The 17274-nt window shown below is 46.4% G+C and overlaps 1 protein-coding gene across 1 annotated transcript in view; it reads right to left on the reverse strand.

Annotated features, from left to right (window-relative positions):
- SDK1 (sidekick cell adhesion molecule 1) overlaps positions 1-17274 on the reverse strand; it is a gene marked incomplete at its 5' end in the record, with an annotated part of 911733 nt that overhangs the window by 211999 nt on the left and 682460 nt on the right. Inside the window, 4 exons of the mRNA XM_041750102.1 lie at positions 2230-2366; positions 11617-11793; positions 13952-14054; positions 15965-16132. Of these exons, the coding sequence (XP_041606036.1) occupies positions 2230-2366; positions 11617-11793; positions 13952-14054; positions 15965-16132 (585 nt within the window). The remainder of the gene's footprint in view (positions 1-2229; positions 2367-11616; positions 11794-13951; positions 14055-15964; positions 16133-17274) is intronic.

The following is a 17274-nucleotide window of genomic DNA, read 5'->3' on the forward strand; positions in this document are numbered from 1 at the left end:
ATGGGCCATCAGAGAAGTCCACCAGAAAGGGGAACCAGGAGCTGGATCTCAGGCACCTGGTTCTCAGATGGTGCTCAAGACTGAAGCCCACAGAGAGAGCCATGGGTGTAAATTTAGAAACCCAGGAGATGAAACTAAAATATTGCTTCTGGGCTCTCCCTCAGTGGACTGGTTCGGGAGCTGTCCCACTCAAATAAAGGCAGCTTCGCAAAGTGGGTCCCTTTAATCTCCACACAGACGGAGACCAAAGTGCACCATTGTGGGTCGGCATTTACCTTAGAGCTGCTGCAGAAGTGCCATAGAGGAGAATGTGCCCCATGGAACTTCTTTGTAGATGGCTGATACTCATTAAGAGGCAGATAGCCCTGGGTGGAACCCACTGTCACCTCCTACCAGCTATGTGACCTCGGCCAGTGACTTACTCTGCATGTCAGCTTCCTCTGTTGGGAAATGAGCGTCACACAGGGCCTGCTGTGGTGTGAGCATGTGATGATCAGAAGAAGGATCACACACGAGACGAAGGGGAAGTATAAAAGATAATTAGAAGAGACTTGGTGAGTGAAGTCACTAATTATAGGAAAAGCGGACGGGTCGGCTTGGGAAGAGCTGTAGCAGAGCTGTGGGACACCTCCACCTGCATGGGTAAGCAGTGCCAATGAGCCACTTGGATTTCTGCCAGGTTGACTTGGGTTTCAGTGGAGGTACCCCAAGAGAGCACCATGCCTAGCTGTCCTGAACAGGGACCCATTTATGATAACAATAGCATGACAAGACAAGCCATGGGCCCCATTACATTGACCATAATAAGAGTCCAGCTCCCTGTGGTCTGGCTTACTGTCCCTCAGGGGAGGCCTGGGAAGGAGTTTGGAATAATGCATGAGATAATATAATAAAGGGAGGATGACTTTATTGGGTAGTAAAAGCGTAAACTGAACTAGTGTGCAGGAAGGCTTCTTCTGGGAGGTTCTGGGTAAGCATGAAGGGTAACAGTCCAGCCCTGTGGGCATTCCAACCAAGGAAACCAGGCCTGTACACACAGCCAATGTGAAACCAGTGCAGTTGGCACATGCCTGGCAAAGAGCAGAGTGGCAGGGGTGGGGGTGGTGGGGTAGATGACCCCACTTGGGCTCTGAGGGGGGTGGATTTCATCCTAAGCCCTGTGGGGTATATCCAGGGAGGACACATCCTTCATATTTTAAGACCAGTGTTTCTGCTTGTGTAAGAACACTTTGGAATAGAAGAGTAGTAGAAGCAGAGGGACCAGTTAGAGGCTGTCCTGGTGAGAGAGACGGGGCCTACAGAGCTAGAAAGGGAAGCAGGGTCCAGCTCGTCCTAGAACACAAATCCACAGGGTGGCTGAACTGCACTGGAAGCCTGGGCCCAGTGAGGGAGAAAGAGCCGAGGACTGTTCTTGGCCTTGCAGCTCGAACAGGCCTCACTAAGGGTGCCTAGGGGTTGGAATCAAGATGTGAAGGCCCACATCAATGTGGTGAGGACCCTCAGGGTTAAAAGGAGTCAAAATCACAGTGTGAAGAACTCACACTGGAAGCATGTGTGAGACCACTAGACAGAGATGAGGAGGGATGATGCTCTGTGCAGGCCTCCCGAGGTCTGGATAAGGATGCTGGAGACCAAGATCTTTTTTGGGGGGAAAAGATACCCCCTGAAATCACAGGGTGCACCTGACCTCCTAAGAGGAGGCTGCCAGAGGCAGAAGAGGAGAGGTGCTGGAGAGCACATTCCATGGCCTGTGGAGAGGACATAGCAGCTGTTGGGGCTGGAGCAAAGATAGGATGTGCTGGCTGGGGCCAAGAGGGGAGAAGGGAGGGTCCTGGGAATACTCAGCACGCTCGGCGCCAGAGGAAGCATGCAAAGATGCCTCACTCTTACTGTCCTTGGCTCCCAGCCAGGCCCAGGTGGAGGCTTCACTTCTCACGTCCGAATTAGGCCTGGGGACAGGGGTGTGCATGGCCTCCCTGGGGAGCCCCCAGATCTGAGCTCTCACAGGAAGCTCCCCAGGCTCCCTTCCCTTCTCTTCATTCTCAGGTTTCCACGTCCCCTTATATCTCTCCTGAAGCCAGAGCAGGGATTTTCACTGAACTCTGTAAAGCATCATAGCATTTGACTAGTTGTTCAGGGTCTGAGCCCGAAATAAAGGCTGAGGACAATAATCGTGCAGAGAGCAATGTGATTATCATCCAAGGCGACAAACTCTGCTTCACTACTTACTGTTCTCAGATAGCTCCACAATGTAATAGAGCACCGGGCTGTTTCCATCAAAGGGTCGAACCCAGGACAGCATCACGGTGTGGCTGTGGGAAGAGTTCAGGGTGGCCAGCAGGTTCTGAGGTGAGTGAGGCAGTTCACTTGGGTAAAAAGGAACAAAAAGAGAAGACAGAGCATATCAGAGTCGATGGTTAGCCTGGTTCCTATGCCGCACAGTCCTGGTGGGCAATGTTCAGAAAATGGGAGAACATAAAGTATGCCCCAAACACAAATACTGAAACCCCAAACCCTTCCCTGTTCACAGTGTTGTTTTCCTACCAAAGAAATCTGATCAAATCTTTCTGGTGGAGATTACACAGCAGATGACTTAAAGCGGGTGGGGAGGGCCAATTTCTACACAGTATGTTATTTAATTGAGAAAACCTGGGTCAGCAATTAGTTCTTATAGCCCAAAGCTATTAATGGAAATGCAGGAAGCCGTGTAAACAGTCAAAGGCCTAGGAAATAAGATTTAACATTAAAGTTTTGGACACTAGCATGTGAGGTCACACCAGCCAAAATGCCCACATGTATTTCTAGAGAGGGGCTGGCTCTTTATTGACAGCATGGAGCTGTGCTGTCGTTCTGTCTTCGGCTGGGTAGCAGAGTTTGGGGGAAGGACTCAGGAGAATGTGGAGAAAACTCTAATAACTCCTGGAAAAAGCAAATAACACATCAGCAAGGCTATGGAACGGAAGCACAATTAAAGCAAATGCATACTGAAGACTATATATTGGGACTTACTGGTGACAAAACTTTAAATTCCAATGGCATGATTTCTACCAGCAAGAGTCTGCAGCTGTACAATCCTAAGGACCTTTCCATCTCAAGGATCTGGGAGCAGCACCCTGTTATGTGGCTTCTAGAAACATCCCATGCGGTGCTGGGAGGAGGGTGCTGGGTGGACCTGATTCACCCACTGGCTAGTTTTTGGTCTCTCTTAGGCATCAATTACTGCTGGCCCACGTAGGTCAGCACTGAGAGCCATAATTATACTTGATATTTTTAATTTAAAAAATGTACTCATTACACTGTGAAATTTATTAAGCTGTTACATACTCACAGCCACCTAAGAAACACAGGTCTCTGTAACCCAGGCACACCGTTAATAAACAAACTAATATTTCCAGTGTAGACTGAAACTTTAAATTAGTACACTAAAGAATCAACTTGAGCTTGAAATGTTGGCTTGTTTTCTCTTTAATTGTGAATGAGGTTTTAAATCAGAGAGGGAGTGAATTCTCCAGTAACTGATTCTCCCTTAAATTCCCAGTGAAGATCAATATGAAGGAAATGCCAGGATAAAATACCTATTCTTCTCCCACGCCCCATTTCCTATTGAAATTAGTTTGTTCTGAAACAGACCAAAGTTGTTCAAATAGTCCCCCCTGAAAACAAACCGAGATACACTGGATAAATATGTCCAAATAAGACTGTGGTATCATACAGAGTTGGTCTGGTCTTTACCCAGGTTTGAATCTCCTGAAGGGCTGTCTTAGCTGTTCGTTGGGGGCCCATAGGGCCACAGCTAAGTTTATGCTGACGGTGGCACTCACGGCCACGAGTGTCCCAGGAGGGGACTCGTCAGGCTGGACCAACCATGTGGTTAGAGCTTGGAGTGAGCAACATCAACCAAACCTTCTGATCTCCTGGAAGCAGAGGGGTGGGAGCTGGAGAGTGAGCTCTGTCATGTGGCCAGTGATAATGACACCCCATAAAAACTCTGGATGCCAGGCTCAGTTGAGCTTCCTGGTCAGTCATCGGACATCTGCATGCCGGGAGGATGACGTCTCCTGAAAACGTGGAAGCTCTGTTTGTGGGACCCTCCCAGACCTTGCCCTGGCCTCCCTTCTGGTGTCTGGACCTGACTTTATCCTTTATGATAAGACTGAAATCCTAAGTAGGGCCCTTGCCTAAGTTCTGTGAGTCGTTCCAGACAGTCCTCCTTCCTCCTGGGGGGTGGGAAGCTCCAAAAGTTGGTGAGTCAGTCAGAGCCAAGGGTCACCTGGGAGCCGTGGGGCGGTGGCTGGGGTCTAAGGTGAGGTATAATGCCATTCCCCCAGGGGTGCATGCTGACTCCAGGGGCTTAGAATTGCCTTGTAAAGATTCCCCTAGAATGTGAGGTTCTCTGACACGACAAACACTAGGAAGACTGACAGGGCAGGTTGGTGTTCTGGGCCACTTTTCACATGTGACACTGCCCCACATGGGCCTGAGGGGAACCACCCTCCGTGTATGTGTAGCCCCCTGGGTTGGAAGCGGCCACAGCAGCTGTGAGAGGCTGGAAGGCCCCAGGCTCACAGAGATGAGGCACTGAGAGGCTCTGAGAGGATCTTACAGTGGGCAGGAGGCAAGTTCAATGACACATTCAGGGGAGTGATCTCTGGGGCTGACAGTGAGCCATGAATCATTCTTCTCACCAGAACCACCATGTTGGTTTGCTCATCCTTCTTTCAGTGGTTACACTCCCATCTCCACTCCCCTGTCCACCCTCATAAGTGCCTAAGTAGTAGCCACGTCTCACCTACTGTATCTTAAGAATGTCATAACACCATCCCCTCATTTCCACAGATCAGCCTCAGCCCAACCGACATCACTTCTTCCAAGACCCATAACACGCAACCCTCTGGATGGTCCTGCTTGCTGCCATTGTACAGGTCATGCCATGAGCCACCCCCTGCATCACTATGACTCCTTCCCATCCCACACTGGATGTCCCCTCCAGCAGCTTCCTGAGTTGAGCCATTCTGTGACCTGTGTGTGGGCACACATGATGTCCCATTGACTGAAGGCTCATGCCATTCAGAAAATCAGCCTCCAAGGCTCAGCCTCCCTCTCACCTTTGACTAATTCTTGAGCAGCACCAATCACTTCTACCTCTTTTATGATTGCAATTTATAGGTTTTTCAGTTCACCAAACATCTCCTATAGTCCTACAGAAACAGGAACTCCACTGCATCCTGATTATGGATCTGCCTCCCTTCTCTAGGGTAAGAAATTTCTCTTCCCACTTCTTTGCCTCTTTTCCTTAACCTTGGCATTACCAATGCCGGCACAGAGTGGGCATGCAGTAAATGCGGGATGGATGGATAAATCAGCCAACACAGGAGTGGATGGGTTAACAAATGACACCTTGCAAGCCTGGTGCCATATGTGGAGTGTGGGCACACGGAGAGGCTGCCACTGCCCTGCTCTCCCCAAACTGAATTTCTTAAGAAGGGGCACGAGGTCCACATACAGACTGGGACAGGGTAAGGCACCTCGGATCAGGAGCCACAAGATGGTTCTGAAAATGTTGGGTGGGAATGTAGGGCGGGGCTGCATCGAGGGTCACCTTGTGGGGGCCACATGGCTGGAGGAGTCAGGACGGGTGGAGAGGGAGGAGAAGCTCCCTTGGACTGGAAGGATAAGGAAGGGGAATGGCCTGCTGAGGGCATGGGTAAGACTGGGCGGGGGGAATGCTGGGGGCACTGGTGGGAATGCAGGGTTTGCACTGGGTCACAGAGGAGGGGAAGTAAGAGACACAAGTTAAATATTTCTGGGTTATCTGTGTGACACTGGCTCTCTAGGGCTGGAACCCCAAAGGCAGCTCATTGGAAAATGTCCCAGGGACTGGACAAAATATCATATGACATCTGCATAATGTTCAGGAGAAAGGACAGACCCCAAGACAAAAGCTGAGCTAGAGGTTAAGGAGCCAGGAATCCATGGCCAACATATACATCCAGGCTCTGAGAGAGGATGGTGGGGGCACACTGTTTGCTGGGGACAAGCTTTGCAGGGTGGCCATGCTGGACCTTGAGTTGGGATGAACTGGACCCAAGGCTGTAGAGGGACAGGCCCCTCCTGGACAATAGGAGTGTTTAACCTGGTCCCTTAAACACTACTGTGTCTCTGCACACCTTGTCTTGTGGTCTTGCAAGGGCCACACTGGATCCAGTTCTAAATCTTAAAAGTACATCTTTCCCATAGCTAGGAAAGTATGGGGATCTTACACTCCATTTCATATCATGCTTCTCTCAGCCAAAAATGAGGGCTAAAGGGACATCTGTGTGGCTCAGTGGTTGGGCACCTGCCTTTGGCCCAGGGCCTGATCCTGGAGTCTCGGGATTGAGTCCTGCATCAGGCTCCCTGCATAGAGCTTGTTTGTCTCTCTGCCTCTCTTTCTCTCTGTGTGTCTCTCATGAATAGATAAAGAAATCTTTTTAAAAAATAAAATAATATAAAATAAAATGAGGGCTAAGAAATGATCCCTGTGACAGGTGACCAGACAGCTTTTTTTCTAAGGGATGGAGCATTTTGTGGATTGTGGGCAAGTTACAGCCACTTCTGGAGTGAGAGGGTACTCCTCAAACACTTGCCCCTAGAGGATGCTTGTGCAGTCTCTCTGTCTGCCCCTCAGAGCTTGCTGATTTTCACTCCACATGTGATTCTAGTAAGAGGGGTTTCTGGTGTCCCTCCTCCTAGCTGGTCAAAAGCCACCAACAAAAAGGCCCTAGAGCCTGCAAAAAATGGCAGCCAGAGGCCTGAGATGGCGGGAAGATTGAAAAGACTTTGGAACCGTGAAGACAAAGTAGCCTTGAGACATTTAACATAGGAACAGGGAGCCAAAAGCCGAGTGGTGCCCAAGGACATGACATGATGAATCAAGAAATAACGAGCCCCCCCTCTTCCACTGCCCCACAGAGTCTTCACAGGCTCACAGTCATGCCCAAGATGGTGGCCCAACACACAATGTGATGTTTTACACACATCACAGGACTCAGAGTCAGAAGGAAACTGAGATTTTTCCTAGTTCCAGCCTCTGTCCTGTACAAAAAAAACCCTCTGTAATATCTCCTGTGTTCTCTTTCCCGTTTCTCAATGCAAATAGCTTTTTAATATGGAAATGTAAACTGTTTCTTTAAATGATAAGTTTTGGTTATCAGGAAAATTAAGCTTTGTGCAATACTTGACTGACCCATCAATAACCAATAAATGAGGCTTTAATATATTCTGAATTCATTTGAGAGAATCTTATCTAATAGGAATAGATTGTGTCTTGGCGTTTCTCTGCCAACTTTGAAAGGAAATAAATGATCACCAGAGTGACTCACAGACAGGAATATGCAGACAGGGTGACAAATGAAAGGGATCTGAGAGCAATGGGAGTGAAGCAGGTGCTGAGTCACTCTGTAATTTCAAGAAAGCTAGGAGGGAAGTCCCCATCAAATGAATTACACTGCAAGACCATCGGAGATTAACAACAACAAGGAACCAAGACTGTATGGCAAGGAGATTAAGCCAAGTGTGTTTGGGGAAAACAGCTTTGAAAAAGATTTGAAGCAATTGGCAAAATTGTGGCTGTAGGGGGACTTGCGATGTGATAGAGGGTCAGGTGAGTATTTTTCTATGTGGAAGCACTGCCCCTTTAACACACAAATGATAACCCGGTCAAAGCCATCTTCTCTGACTTCGCTCTGTGGATGAAGATGGTGGGGGCCTGACAACTCTATAGAAATGGTATTAAATTGTTCTCTCCTTATTATGGCTTTGTCAGGTGTAGCTTTATTGAGAGAAACCTCTCCCACTGCCTCAGAGTCTGGGTCTGCAAGTCTGCTCCATAAATTAGGTTTTCTCTGTACTTAAGGCTCCTAAGAATTAGTCTCTGATCTCAGAAGGAAAGATTCAAAGCTAATTGGGTCTTTAAATGATTAATAATTACTCTATACATAAAGCCCTAGAAGCCTGGTCCCCCTGGTGTGTTCAATACAGCAAGACCCTTTGGGGGGACGCTACAAACACACACCCTCTGCTTTAGCACTAGCAAACTAGTGGGAAAGACACAGCCAGCCAATCAGTGACGGGCATTTCATGATGACTTGCATGTGGTTCATTTATAGGGAACATCCTGGGACCGTGTGGATTTGTGGGAGCCTTTTGTGGAGGTGATGAAGGCAGACCTCTCATAAATTAGTCCTTCTCCGTGATACCAATTACACAAGCCCAGTTCAACCTCATAAGGGGGGTGAGGCTCACTCTGACATTTGTTGGACATTTATGCACCTGGCACCATTCCAGGCATCGAGGGCTTAGCACCAAACAGACATAGTGTGTCCAACACATACCACAGAATGTGGTAAAAAATAAGGCAGGATAAAAGAGAAACTTCCTGGTCCCGGGTGTGGGCGGATTGCTCCTGATGAAGGAGTAATGGCACTCCTGCTAAGACGGTGAGGGAGTAATAGGAGCTATGATTTATTGAGTACCCACCTGAAGCTGGGTTCCAGGCCAGGGTTTTACAAATGCTGGTTTGGTCAAACATGACAGCCCTATAGGGCAATGATAACAGGTGCAGCTTGCAGTTGAGGAAACCGAGGCTGAAACATGGTGGCTAACCTGCCCATAGTCACTCAGAGCTGGAGAGGGGTGTCCAGTCCCGACCTGGCTGGTGGGCAGCACCTCCCAAGGCACCACTGGCCCCTGTGGCCCACCTGGGACCGTGCCTCCTGCTGTGTCTGCCCAGGCTGGCGCAGAGAATGGTGCTGGAATATGCTACACACACCCTCTGCTTTAGCAAAGCCCACTTCTGATGCTCCTCATTTCTATATGTAACAAAGTAGCTTTTAACTCAAGTAGGGAGGCAGAGGAAGCAGGCTTTCAGCCTCTTTCAAAGGACACTAGTTAGCTGTAAGTACCTCTCAGTCACTTCTGCAATATGAGACTCCCTCCACCTTTTTTTTTTTTTTTTTTTTTTGTCATCTGAGTAAATCACAGAAATGTTACTGAGCTTGATTTGAAAGTTCTCTGGGAAGCACAAAATGCCCTGCAATGGTGACTTATGACTATTATCATTACTGTTGTCATTACTGATGTCGTAGAGTTAAGACCTATTTGGATCTAAAGATAGGCCACGCTATAACCTACGGCTCTCTCAATTCATTCAGATTTGCAAGAGTGGAGTGTTTATTACACTCACAATTCACAAGGAACCACTGTCTTCCAAATCAGTTCTGCAACTCGGTTGTACCTAAATTGGTTTGAATCACAAATCTGCAAATATTTCTATATTTAGAGATGAGGTGTTTTACCATTACAGAAAGCCTATTATTTTATAGATACAGCAACATTTGCTGAAAAATGTATTTTACTCAGAGGAAATCAAATAAGCAAATAGAAGGGAAGATATGTAAATCAGTAGAACATAAAAACTGCAGAATAAAAAAGCATGTACTGTATTGGAAGCATGCAATTTGGCTTCTGCTGACAGAGTCTTTATGAAATGCTAACACTTATTTATTTGATACCAATGATGGATGATCTAAGAGTTCTCAAAGGTAGTTTTAAAAATGTGAACAGCACATGGATTATGTGAATTTGCTGGTCATGTACTCCAGTATTATCAAAATTAAAAAAAAAAAGATTTTTTTAACATGACAAAAGGAGAAAAGATGGGAGGAAGAAAGACACAGGGTCAGAGCCAAACAGGGGTTTGTTTGGGCACCAGGGGCCTCCACAGTGGCTCCACCAGGGCTCTCCACAGTGGGATCTGACCCTGTGCCCTCAAGAAGAAAAGCCAGGGGCGTGTGAGTCTCAGAGGGAAGAACCAATCAGAAGGAGGAGCAGCCAATGGCCGGTCACCTACACACATTTATTCATTCATGTGTGCCTCAACTGACCAACATGTATTTATTGAGCCCCTATGGTGTCCCAAAGCACTGCCAGGCACTCAAAATGCCAAACTGTGCATGCCATTTTGGTGCTTCTGCTTCATAGGGAAGAAATGGTGAAAATGGGTGCTTTCCACCCAGGACGATCAGTGTTTTGACAGAGGGTACAGGCAAGGGCTGGGAGGCTGGGAGACACCCGCAGGCTGGTGTCCCACACAGGGGTGACCCTGTGGCTGAGCCCTAGAGGAGGTGTGAGCCCTTCAGGTGGGAATGGCCGAAGACAGAAGCCAGGCTGTAGAGGCAGCAGCAGTCTGAAGCCCTGGATGAAGGGCTGGGCAAAAGTGGAGGGCAGGAAGGGCCCTGGGTCAGCAGGTCCAGGGCCCAGAGGTGGGTGGGGAGACCTGGTACTTCCACACACACTCAGGGAGCTGGAGGGCTGTCTGTACAGGTCCCCTTGGACCACGCGGCATCCGATGTTTTGAGACTGACAAGGGACTAAAGTCTAGTCACACGAGAACCAGGGGTCATCCTACAGAGGCCAATGAGGAGGTAGCATAGGGCTTTTCCAGGTCCTAGAGGCATCACATGAGACTTTTCTGGACTAGATGCTACTCGTTAACCCATCAAATCCCACCAACAGAGGCTAATGCAAAGCTGCCTGTCTGCTCATTTGCTCATGTGTGCGTGCAACAAACACAGGAGCCTATGTGCTCAGCACGGAGCCAGCATTTTTCTCATTTTAATCCCCTTGGCTGGAGTCTAGGGATCCAAAGACAAATGAGACTTGGCCCTGTATGCAAACCGTTCACATTGTATATTCAGGGAGTGGCTTTTGTCTATAGAACCTATCCTGGATCAAGGTGGACAGAGACTAGTAAGAAAAACTTCTCAAAATTGCCTTTTCTAATGGCCCAGCACAGCCATGTTAGCTGCTGTCCTGTGCCCCTGGAGCTGGCTGCCGCCAGGACACCAGCCCTGCTCTGCTGCCTTATCTCCAGATTTTACTGTTGTTTGGATGTGCTCAGGCACTGTCCAGGAGGACGCCATTTTTAAAGAACAAATAAATATATGTCAGAAAAAGAGAAATTATCAGCAGGCTCCTCAGCCCCTGCCCGTGAACAGAAAGCAGATGTACTAAAGAGCTCCCAGAGATAGAGGAGGGTGGTGGTTTCCCACCTGGGCCTAGGAGACCCCCAGGGAGTCCAGATCAGCTGCTTGTTATTTTCAGGATTTCCAGAGATTTAGTGGAAAGTGTCTGTTTACCCGCAGAGATGCAGCTGGCTCTGCCCTCAGCACAATGTTTTGTGGGCTCTCATGGAAAGGTCTCGCCTCAGTGAGCCGGCCCTGACATTCCGACCGGAAGTGCTGATGGGCACCACATGGCAAAGTGGATGCAGTGTGGTAAATAGGGCCCACCATGATGTGGTGCCAAGTAGGAAATAAGAAAAACAGACAGGAGGAGGAGGAAAACCAAGCATCAAATCATCTAAACGAAGAGCGAAATTTTGAGGTTAATTTTGAGGTTCCAACAAACCCTGTAAGTGTACGCCTACGAGGCATAAGGCCATGGCCTCTGACCTCTGGCTTGGGACCCACTGTGGTGCCAGGCATGTTAAGTGCCAGTCACTTGGAGTCGGGAGAGCTGACCATAGTGCTGCAGATAATGGGCAGCCAGTTAACACTACACAGAGGCAACACTCACATCACCTCCAGCCGGGCGGTTCTGGAGTCATTCCCTCCCTCAGAGATGATTTCACAGGTGTAGTCTCCGATGTCACCCGACCATGTCTGACTAATGAGGAGGGAGCCGTCCTTCTCCACCACAATCCTGGAACTGCTAGATGGGGTGATGACTGTGTTGTCCTTCTTCCAGACATAGCTGTGGGCCAAGCAGGGAGTCATGAGTGAGGCAAGATACCCAGTTAGGATCCAGCCAAGAGTCTAGAGTTAGGATCCGGGCTGCAAGCAACTGACCATCTTGTGAATGTACCAGAAGCCACTGAACAGTGCTCTTTCAATGGGTGAATTTTATGACATGTGAATAGATCTAAAAGAAAGAAAAAGGAAAAGCAACCGGGTATCTTGGTCACACTACAAAAACAGATGTTAAAGTTATAAAGGGGTCAGTGAAGATCACTAAGAACATTGATCTGGTCTTTAGGTTTAGAGACAGGAAGTCTGTCGTGTCATGATCATACTTTATTTGTCATTTACTATAACTGACTTCACATTCCCACCCAGGAAGGTGCCTGGAGGAGAGGAGTGTTGACTGGATAGGAGGCAATGACTGTCCACAAACTCCTGAGTGGATCTACCCAACTTCTAGAAAAAATAGATTATATCCCATGAACATGTGTTCTTGAAACCCAACCATTCTGGCAGATTGTCCTTAAAAATTGCATTTATTTCTCATTTGGTTCTTTATTTATGAACATTTTAGCACATTTTTCTTTTCAAACATAGAAGCCATTCGGAACCTGTCCAGACTTTGGGTGTCGGTGAATGGGATGAAGGTGCTAGCTTTCCTTCCCAAAATAATTTGCTTAGATTTGCAAAATGTACCCATTTCTTTAAAGGTTTAATGGGCACAGAGCATAGAGATCAATAAACTGTTTATCTGGAACTACTCTGAGACAACAGACTTGGTACCCCAAGAAGGAAAGGAATAAACTGCTTACTTGAGGGTATAATGTTAGCTGCAGATTGTCCCTTAGGCCTGGTGCTCTTGGGACAGAGAAGCCCTGGGACAAAAAGTGCCCTCAGAGTGAGCAATCTAAGCCCTTCTCAAGAAGGGTGCTCCAATTCTGTCTGTCTAGTCACATATAAAAAGCTCTGAGAAAAACACACAGATCCAGAGGGATTCCATGTAAGCTCTCAGAGTAGCAGTAAACCAGCTTATTTGTCCTTCTTTCTCTCTGGAATCATACTCCCAACCCATTTAGAAATGAATGAGTTCTTTTCTGGGCATGACAACTGTCTCTGAGATGGCCTCCATGGATTCTCTAGGTAATCTTGAACCTGTTAGTTTTTATTTGTTGGTTTTGCATTCAACATTCTTATGACTAAACCAAACTTGGTTGTTTGAGCTCTGGAGAACTCCAGAGAGCCAGGTGGAGGCACAGAAATTCACGATTTGCCAAACACCTGCCCAAGAAGAGTGAGAAAACAGATTAATCTCCGAATCCAGTTAATAATGTATGCAGCAGCAGCCAACTCCCTCTGCTCAGAGTGAGATGTTCCAGAAAAAAGGAAGGCATCACAATTCCATCCATTTGGCTAACCGTGTGCCTTCTGGGCTAAGGCCAGAATGAAAATTCTGGGATGACTGTATCTTTCTTTCTAGATTGATTTTCAAGGCTGGTTCTGAAAATTAAAAACTATTCTGAAAGTGGCAGCTCTTGGGGAAGAACCTCACCACCCATAGTCACCCATATCTGCTGCCGTGATTTACCTGGGGGGGTCATGTTTTCCACCATGACTTTCCTGTGTGAAAGCGGGAAAGGATGGGATATTATAATTCTTTAGTGGAGCTTCAAGACATCTAGTTCTCGTCTTTACGAGTATTTTCCTTGACGTGCACCAGGTGATTGTGGTTGCCTTTCTTCTGGGTGTGGGTCTCCCTTGCTCCCCATTTCACAATGAAACGATCCTGGAGCAGAGAAAACTCCTCCCAAGTATCACACAGCCCAGGGTAAACACTGCTGAAATCCTATTCGATCCCCCCGGATTTTTCTCTCATTAAGTATCAGCCTCTGACAAGTACGTTTTACAGATAGTGTATTAACCTTGGCAGAAAAATCATGAAAAGCTGCACTGAAGTCATGAAGTGGAACATAGCTCACTGTAAATAATACATAAGGCTGGAGTGGAAAATGGGATTTATGTGATTAATGATGGAGCCCAGGACCGTGAGATGTCGTAATCAGGGATCTGTGACTGAAATCAAAGTTCCCCAAATTCTGCCTTCTTATCTCCACTTTGGTTCCTAAGCTCCCAGAACATAAATGAGCCCCAGACACGAGAGTAACTGAGCTGACCGGAGAGCGATCCGGGGGTCGTGAGTGGCTCCGCAGCGCAGTGTGGCTGTGGTCCCCTTAATCACCACGCGGTCCTCAGGAGGGTTAATGATGGACGTGCGATCTGTGAAGACACAAGTCACAGTTCAGACAAAACTACATGCTTTAGAGTTTCCTCCCTCAGAGGGTATGGAACTGGTCATCTGACATAAAAACCTCCAAGTTTTCTCTCATCGTGGCAAAACAAGTGTAAATGGAAGTACTGGGAAACACTCAGGGAATCGGAAGCCAGCCCTTCCCAGGCAGCAGCCACAGGAGTCAGGCCTGCCCTCCCCAAACCTCTAAGCCCTCTGAAAGACATTGAGAATGAAGATCATGTGCAAAGGTTTATTAGGTTCTGTAGTCTTAGGTTAAAATCTTTGTTATTTCCCAAGATCATTAACATTCTGGTCATTTCTGCTGTCTGCACAGCACTTCATGACTTTGCAAAGTGCTTCCATTTATATTGTTTTATTTAATGCTCACAACAACCTTGGGAGGGCTGTGAGAGCACTGCTCCCAATTTTCAGGAATAGAAAGTGGAGCTCAGACCCACAGTGGCTCACCCAACACCAGGCTCTGGTGGTGGTCAGGGTAGGGCCCAGTGTGCCCTGCAGCCACCACCCCACAGCAAAGGCTCCAGCAAAGGCCCTGTGGTAGAGGTCCCCTGCCTGCACACCTCTGAGATGGATGCTGTTTTGGTCCTACAAACCAAAATGTGGGAGCCCGAAATGTGGGAGTCATTAAGACTAGTTGGGGCCCAGCCTGTTTGTAGTGGGGTGTCCAGAAAAACAAGTGAACTTTAGCTTGTTGTCTATGGGGAATGTAGGCCACAAGAGCATATCTATCAGTCTAGTGACATGAGAATGTGAATCTTAACGGATCCACAGAGCTTTCTGGTGAGTGACCTACAAAGATATAGACATCAATTCTTCTCAAGTTGTTAAATATAAGGTTAACGTGTTAGGGACACATGCCGAATGGGAAGTGGTGGGCAGAGTGGGCCATGAAATACGACAAAACTTCTTTTTCGGTACCTGATAATATGGTGGGGGGGGGGGGGTTGAATTTATTCCTTTTTAAAACTCCCGGTGTTTTTAGAATACCTAATAAATTAGTAAAGGTCATATGAAAGTGGACACAAACTATGTGATAGAGAACTAAATGGTACAAAATAAAGCATAATAATTCAGTTTCTCTTCCAGGATCATATTTTCATAAATCCATTATGGACGCAAATCAAAGAGAAAATTAAAAATTTCCTCTCTTTAGATAGATAAGCTTTATAAAAATCTGTAAGCACTGTCTTTTGCTTTTTTGAACAATTTTTATTTATTTACTATTATTATTTTTTAAATAAAGCTATGGATGAAGCAAAGAAGAAAAGATATGCTGGCGAGTAAAGCTAAGAGTGAAAATTGACCAAAAGTTGGGGGGCTGGGAGCAGAAATACTTGGTTATGAATCCTTATGTCTGGGGAATAATCTATTCTCCATTTCAGAAAACTGTGTGCTTGATAAAGAAACAAAAGTTGGAGAAATAACAAAGATTTTTCTTCAGTTCGCTTCTATCATATAAAAAACACTCATATTGAATATACTAGGAGTGTTTTAGTGGGTTTTAATGATATTATTGAAAAAGCTTACTTTATCAAAAATGTTAACTCTTGATGCTATTTCCTTTATGAAGCTCACAAAATTAACCCGCTTATCACTTTAGTTTTTGGACTAGTTTGGGATAATATACTCTATGGCACTGTCTGTTAAGAGTCACTCTTCTCACTTTCCTGAAACATCCCCATTAAATATTTGAATACAGTTTCTAATTATGCTTTCAGAAACTGAAAAATTAATTACTCAATAGATTTCTATAAATTAGTTGTAAAAATAATCATTCTCTTATGATTCAATTAGAGAGTCCAAGGGCATATTGACATCCCTAAGCACAGCTGACATGGTGATTAACAGGAAGTTCCACATGGCCTGTGGTCCTTACTCCATACGGTCAGCGCTGCAGACGCATTCAGGGACCCTTCCATGTTGGCTGCATAGCAGGTATAGTTGCCAGCATCCTGGATGGAGACGGGGGCAATCTGCAGACCCCCAGACTCCAGAAGCATGAACCTAGGAATCCGCACAGAGCCACTGGCCAAAATATGCTTTCCTGAAGAAAATTAGAGAAGACAGGAGTGTTAGCACCAAAACCAAGAAAATAATTAGAAATAATCATAATAAAGTGGAAACTGTATGTACAAAAATAACCAAAGCAGTTCCTTTTAGTGTTATTTAGGATAACGAGATCAAGAAAATCTTAATTGTCCAAAATTGAGAAATTTGGTTAAACAAATTGTGACTCATGTATGCAACTGTTATCTTTGGGTGACTAATTCTCAGTTTCCTTTATATCTGTATGTATTTATATCTATATAAAGTTATTGTTATGTTCTGAACCAGGAGAAAAAACTATGTAGAACACAGAAGAATGCCCTCTCGCTTAGTGGCCTGCAGCTGCTCTGATCTTCATGTGTAAGAGCTACCATCTGAGGGCATGAGTTACACCCAAGGGAGGTGAGAAGCCTATGTAGGGTTCTCTGGAGAGACGACAAAGATGTAGGTCTTGAACTTTCACCCCGACAGGGCCCAGTGACTGTGACAGATCCATTTACGTGAAGTGACACAACTCAGCACATATTTATTAAGGAGGGACTGTGTGTGCTGTTTGTTTAGTGACACGGGTGCTCACATGTGGAAGGGGCTGGGACTGCAGAGAAAGTCCTAGACGTGATGCTTCTCCTCACTGGGTCTGAAAACAGGTGAACTGAGAGCATCATGTGTGTCAAGTGAGCCAGAAGCATCTTTCTCTCCCTGTGTCCTATTTTATTAAAGCTCACTCCTTTGCCACCACTCTGCTAAGTGACACACAGAGAAGGCACCTTGGCAGAAGCCGGGCTTTGGTGTCTCTGCCTTTATTCATTTTTTTATTTTAAAGATTTTATTTATTTATTCATGAGAGATAAACAGAGAGAGGCAGAGACACAAACAGAGGCAGAAGCAGGCTCCCTGCAGGGAGCCTGATGCAGGACTGGATCCCAGGACTCTGGGATCATGACCTGAGCCAAAGGCAGACTCTCAACCACTAAGCCTTCCAGGCACCCCTAAATTGAAGTATAATTGGCATACATATCCTATTGGTTTCAGGTGTGTATCTTAGGCATCTTTCTTTCTTAAAAGAATAAGGGTATTATTCTTAATTTTTAATAGGACCTTCATTTCATAAGTGGGGATGCTGAGTCCTGATGGTTCTGC

Source organism: Vulpes lagopus, chromosome 3, assembly GCF_018345385.1.
Source record: "Vulpes lagopus strain Blue_001 chromosome 3, ASM1834538v1, whole genome shotgun sequence".
NCBI lineage: Eukaryota > Metazoa > Chordata > Mammalia > Carnivora > Canidae > Vulpes > Vulpes lagopus.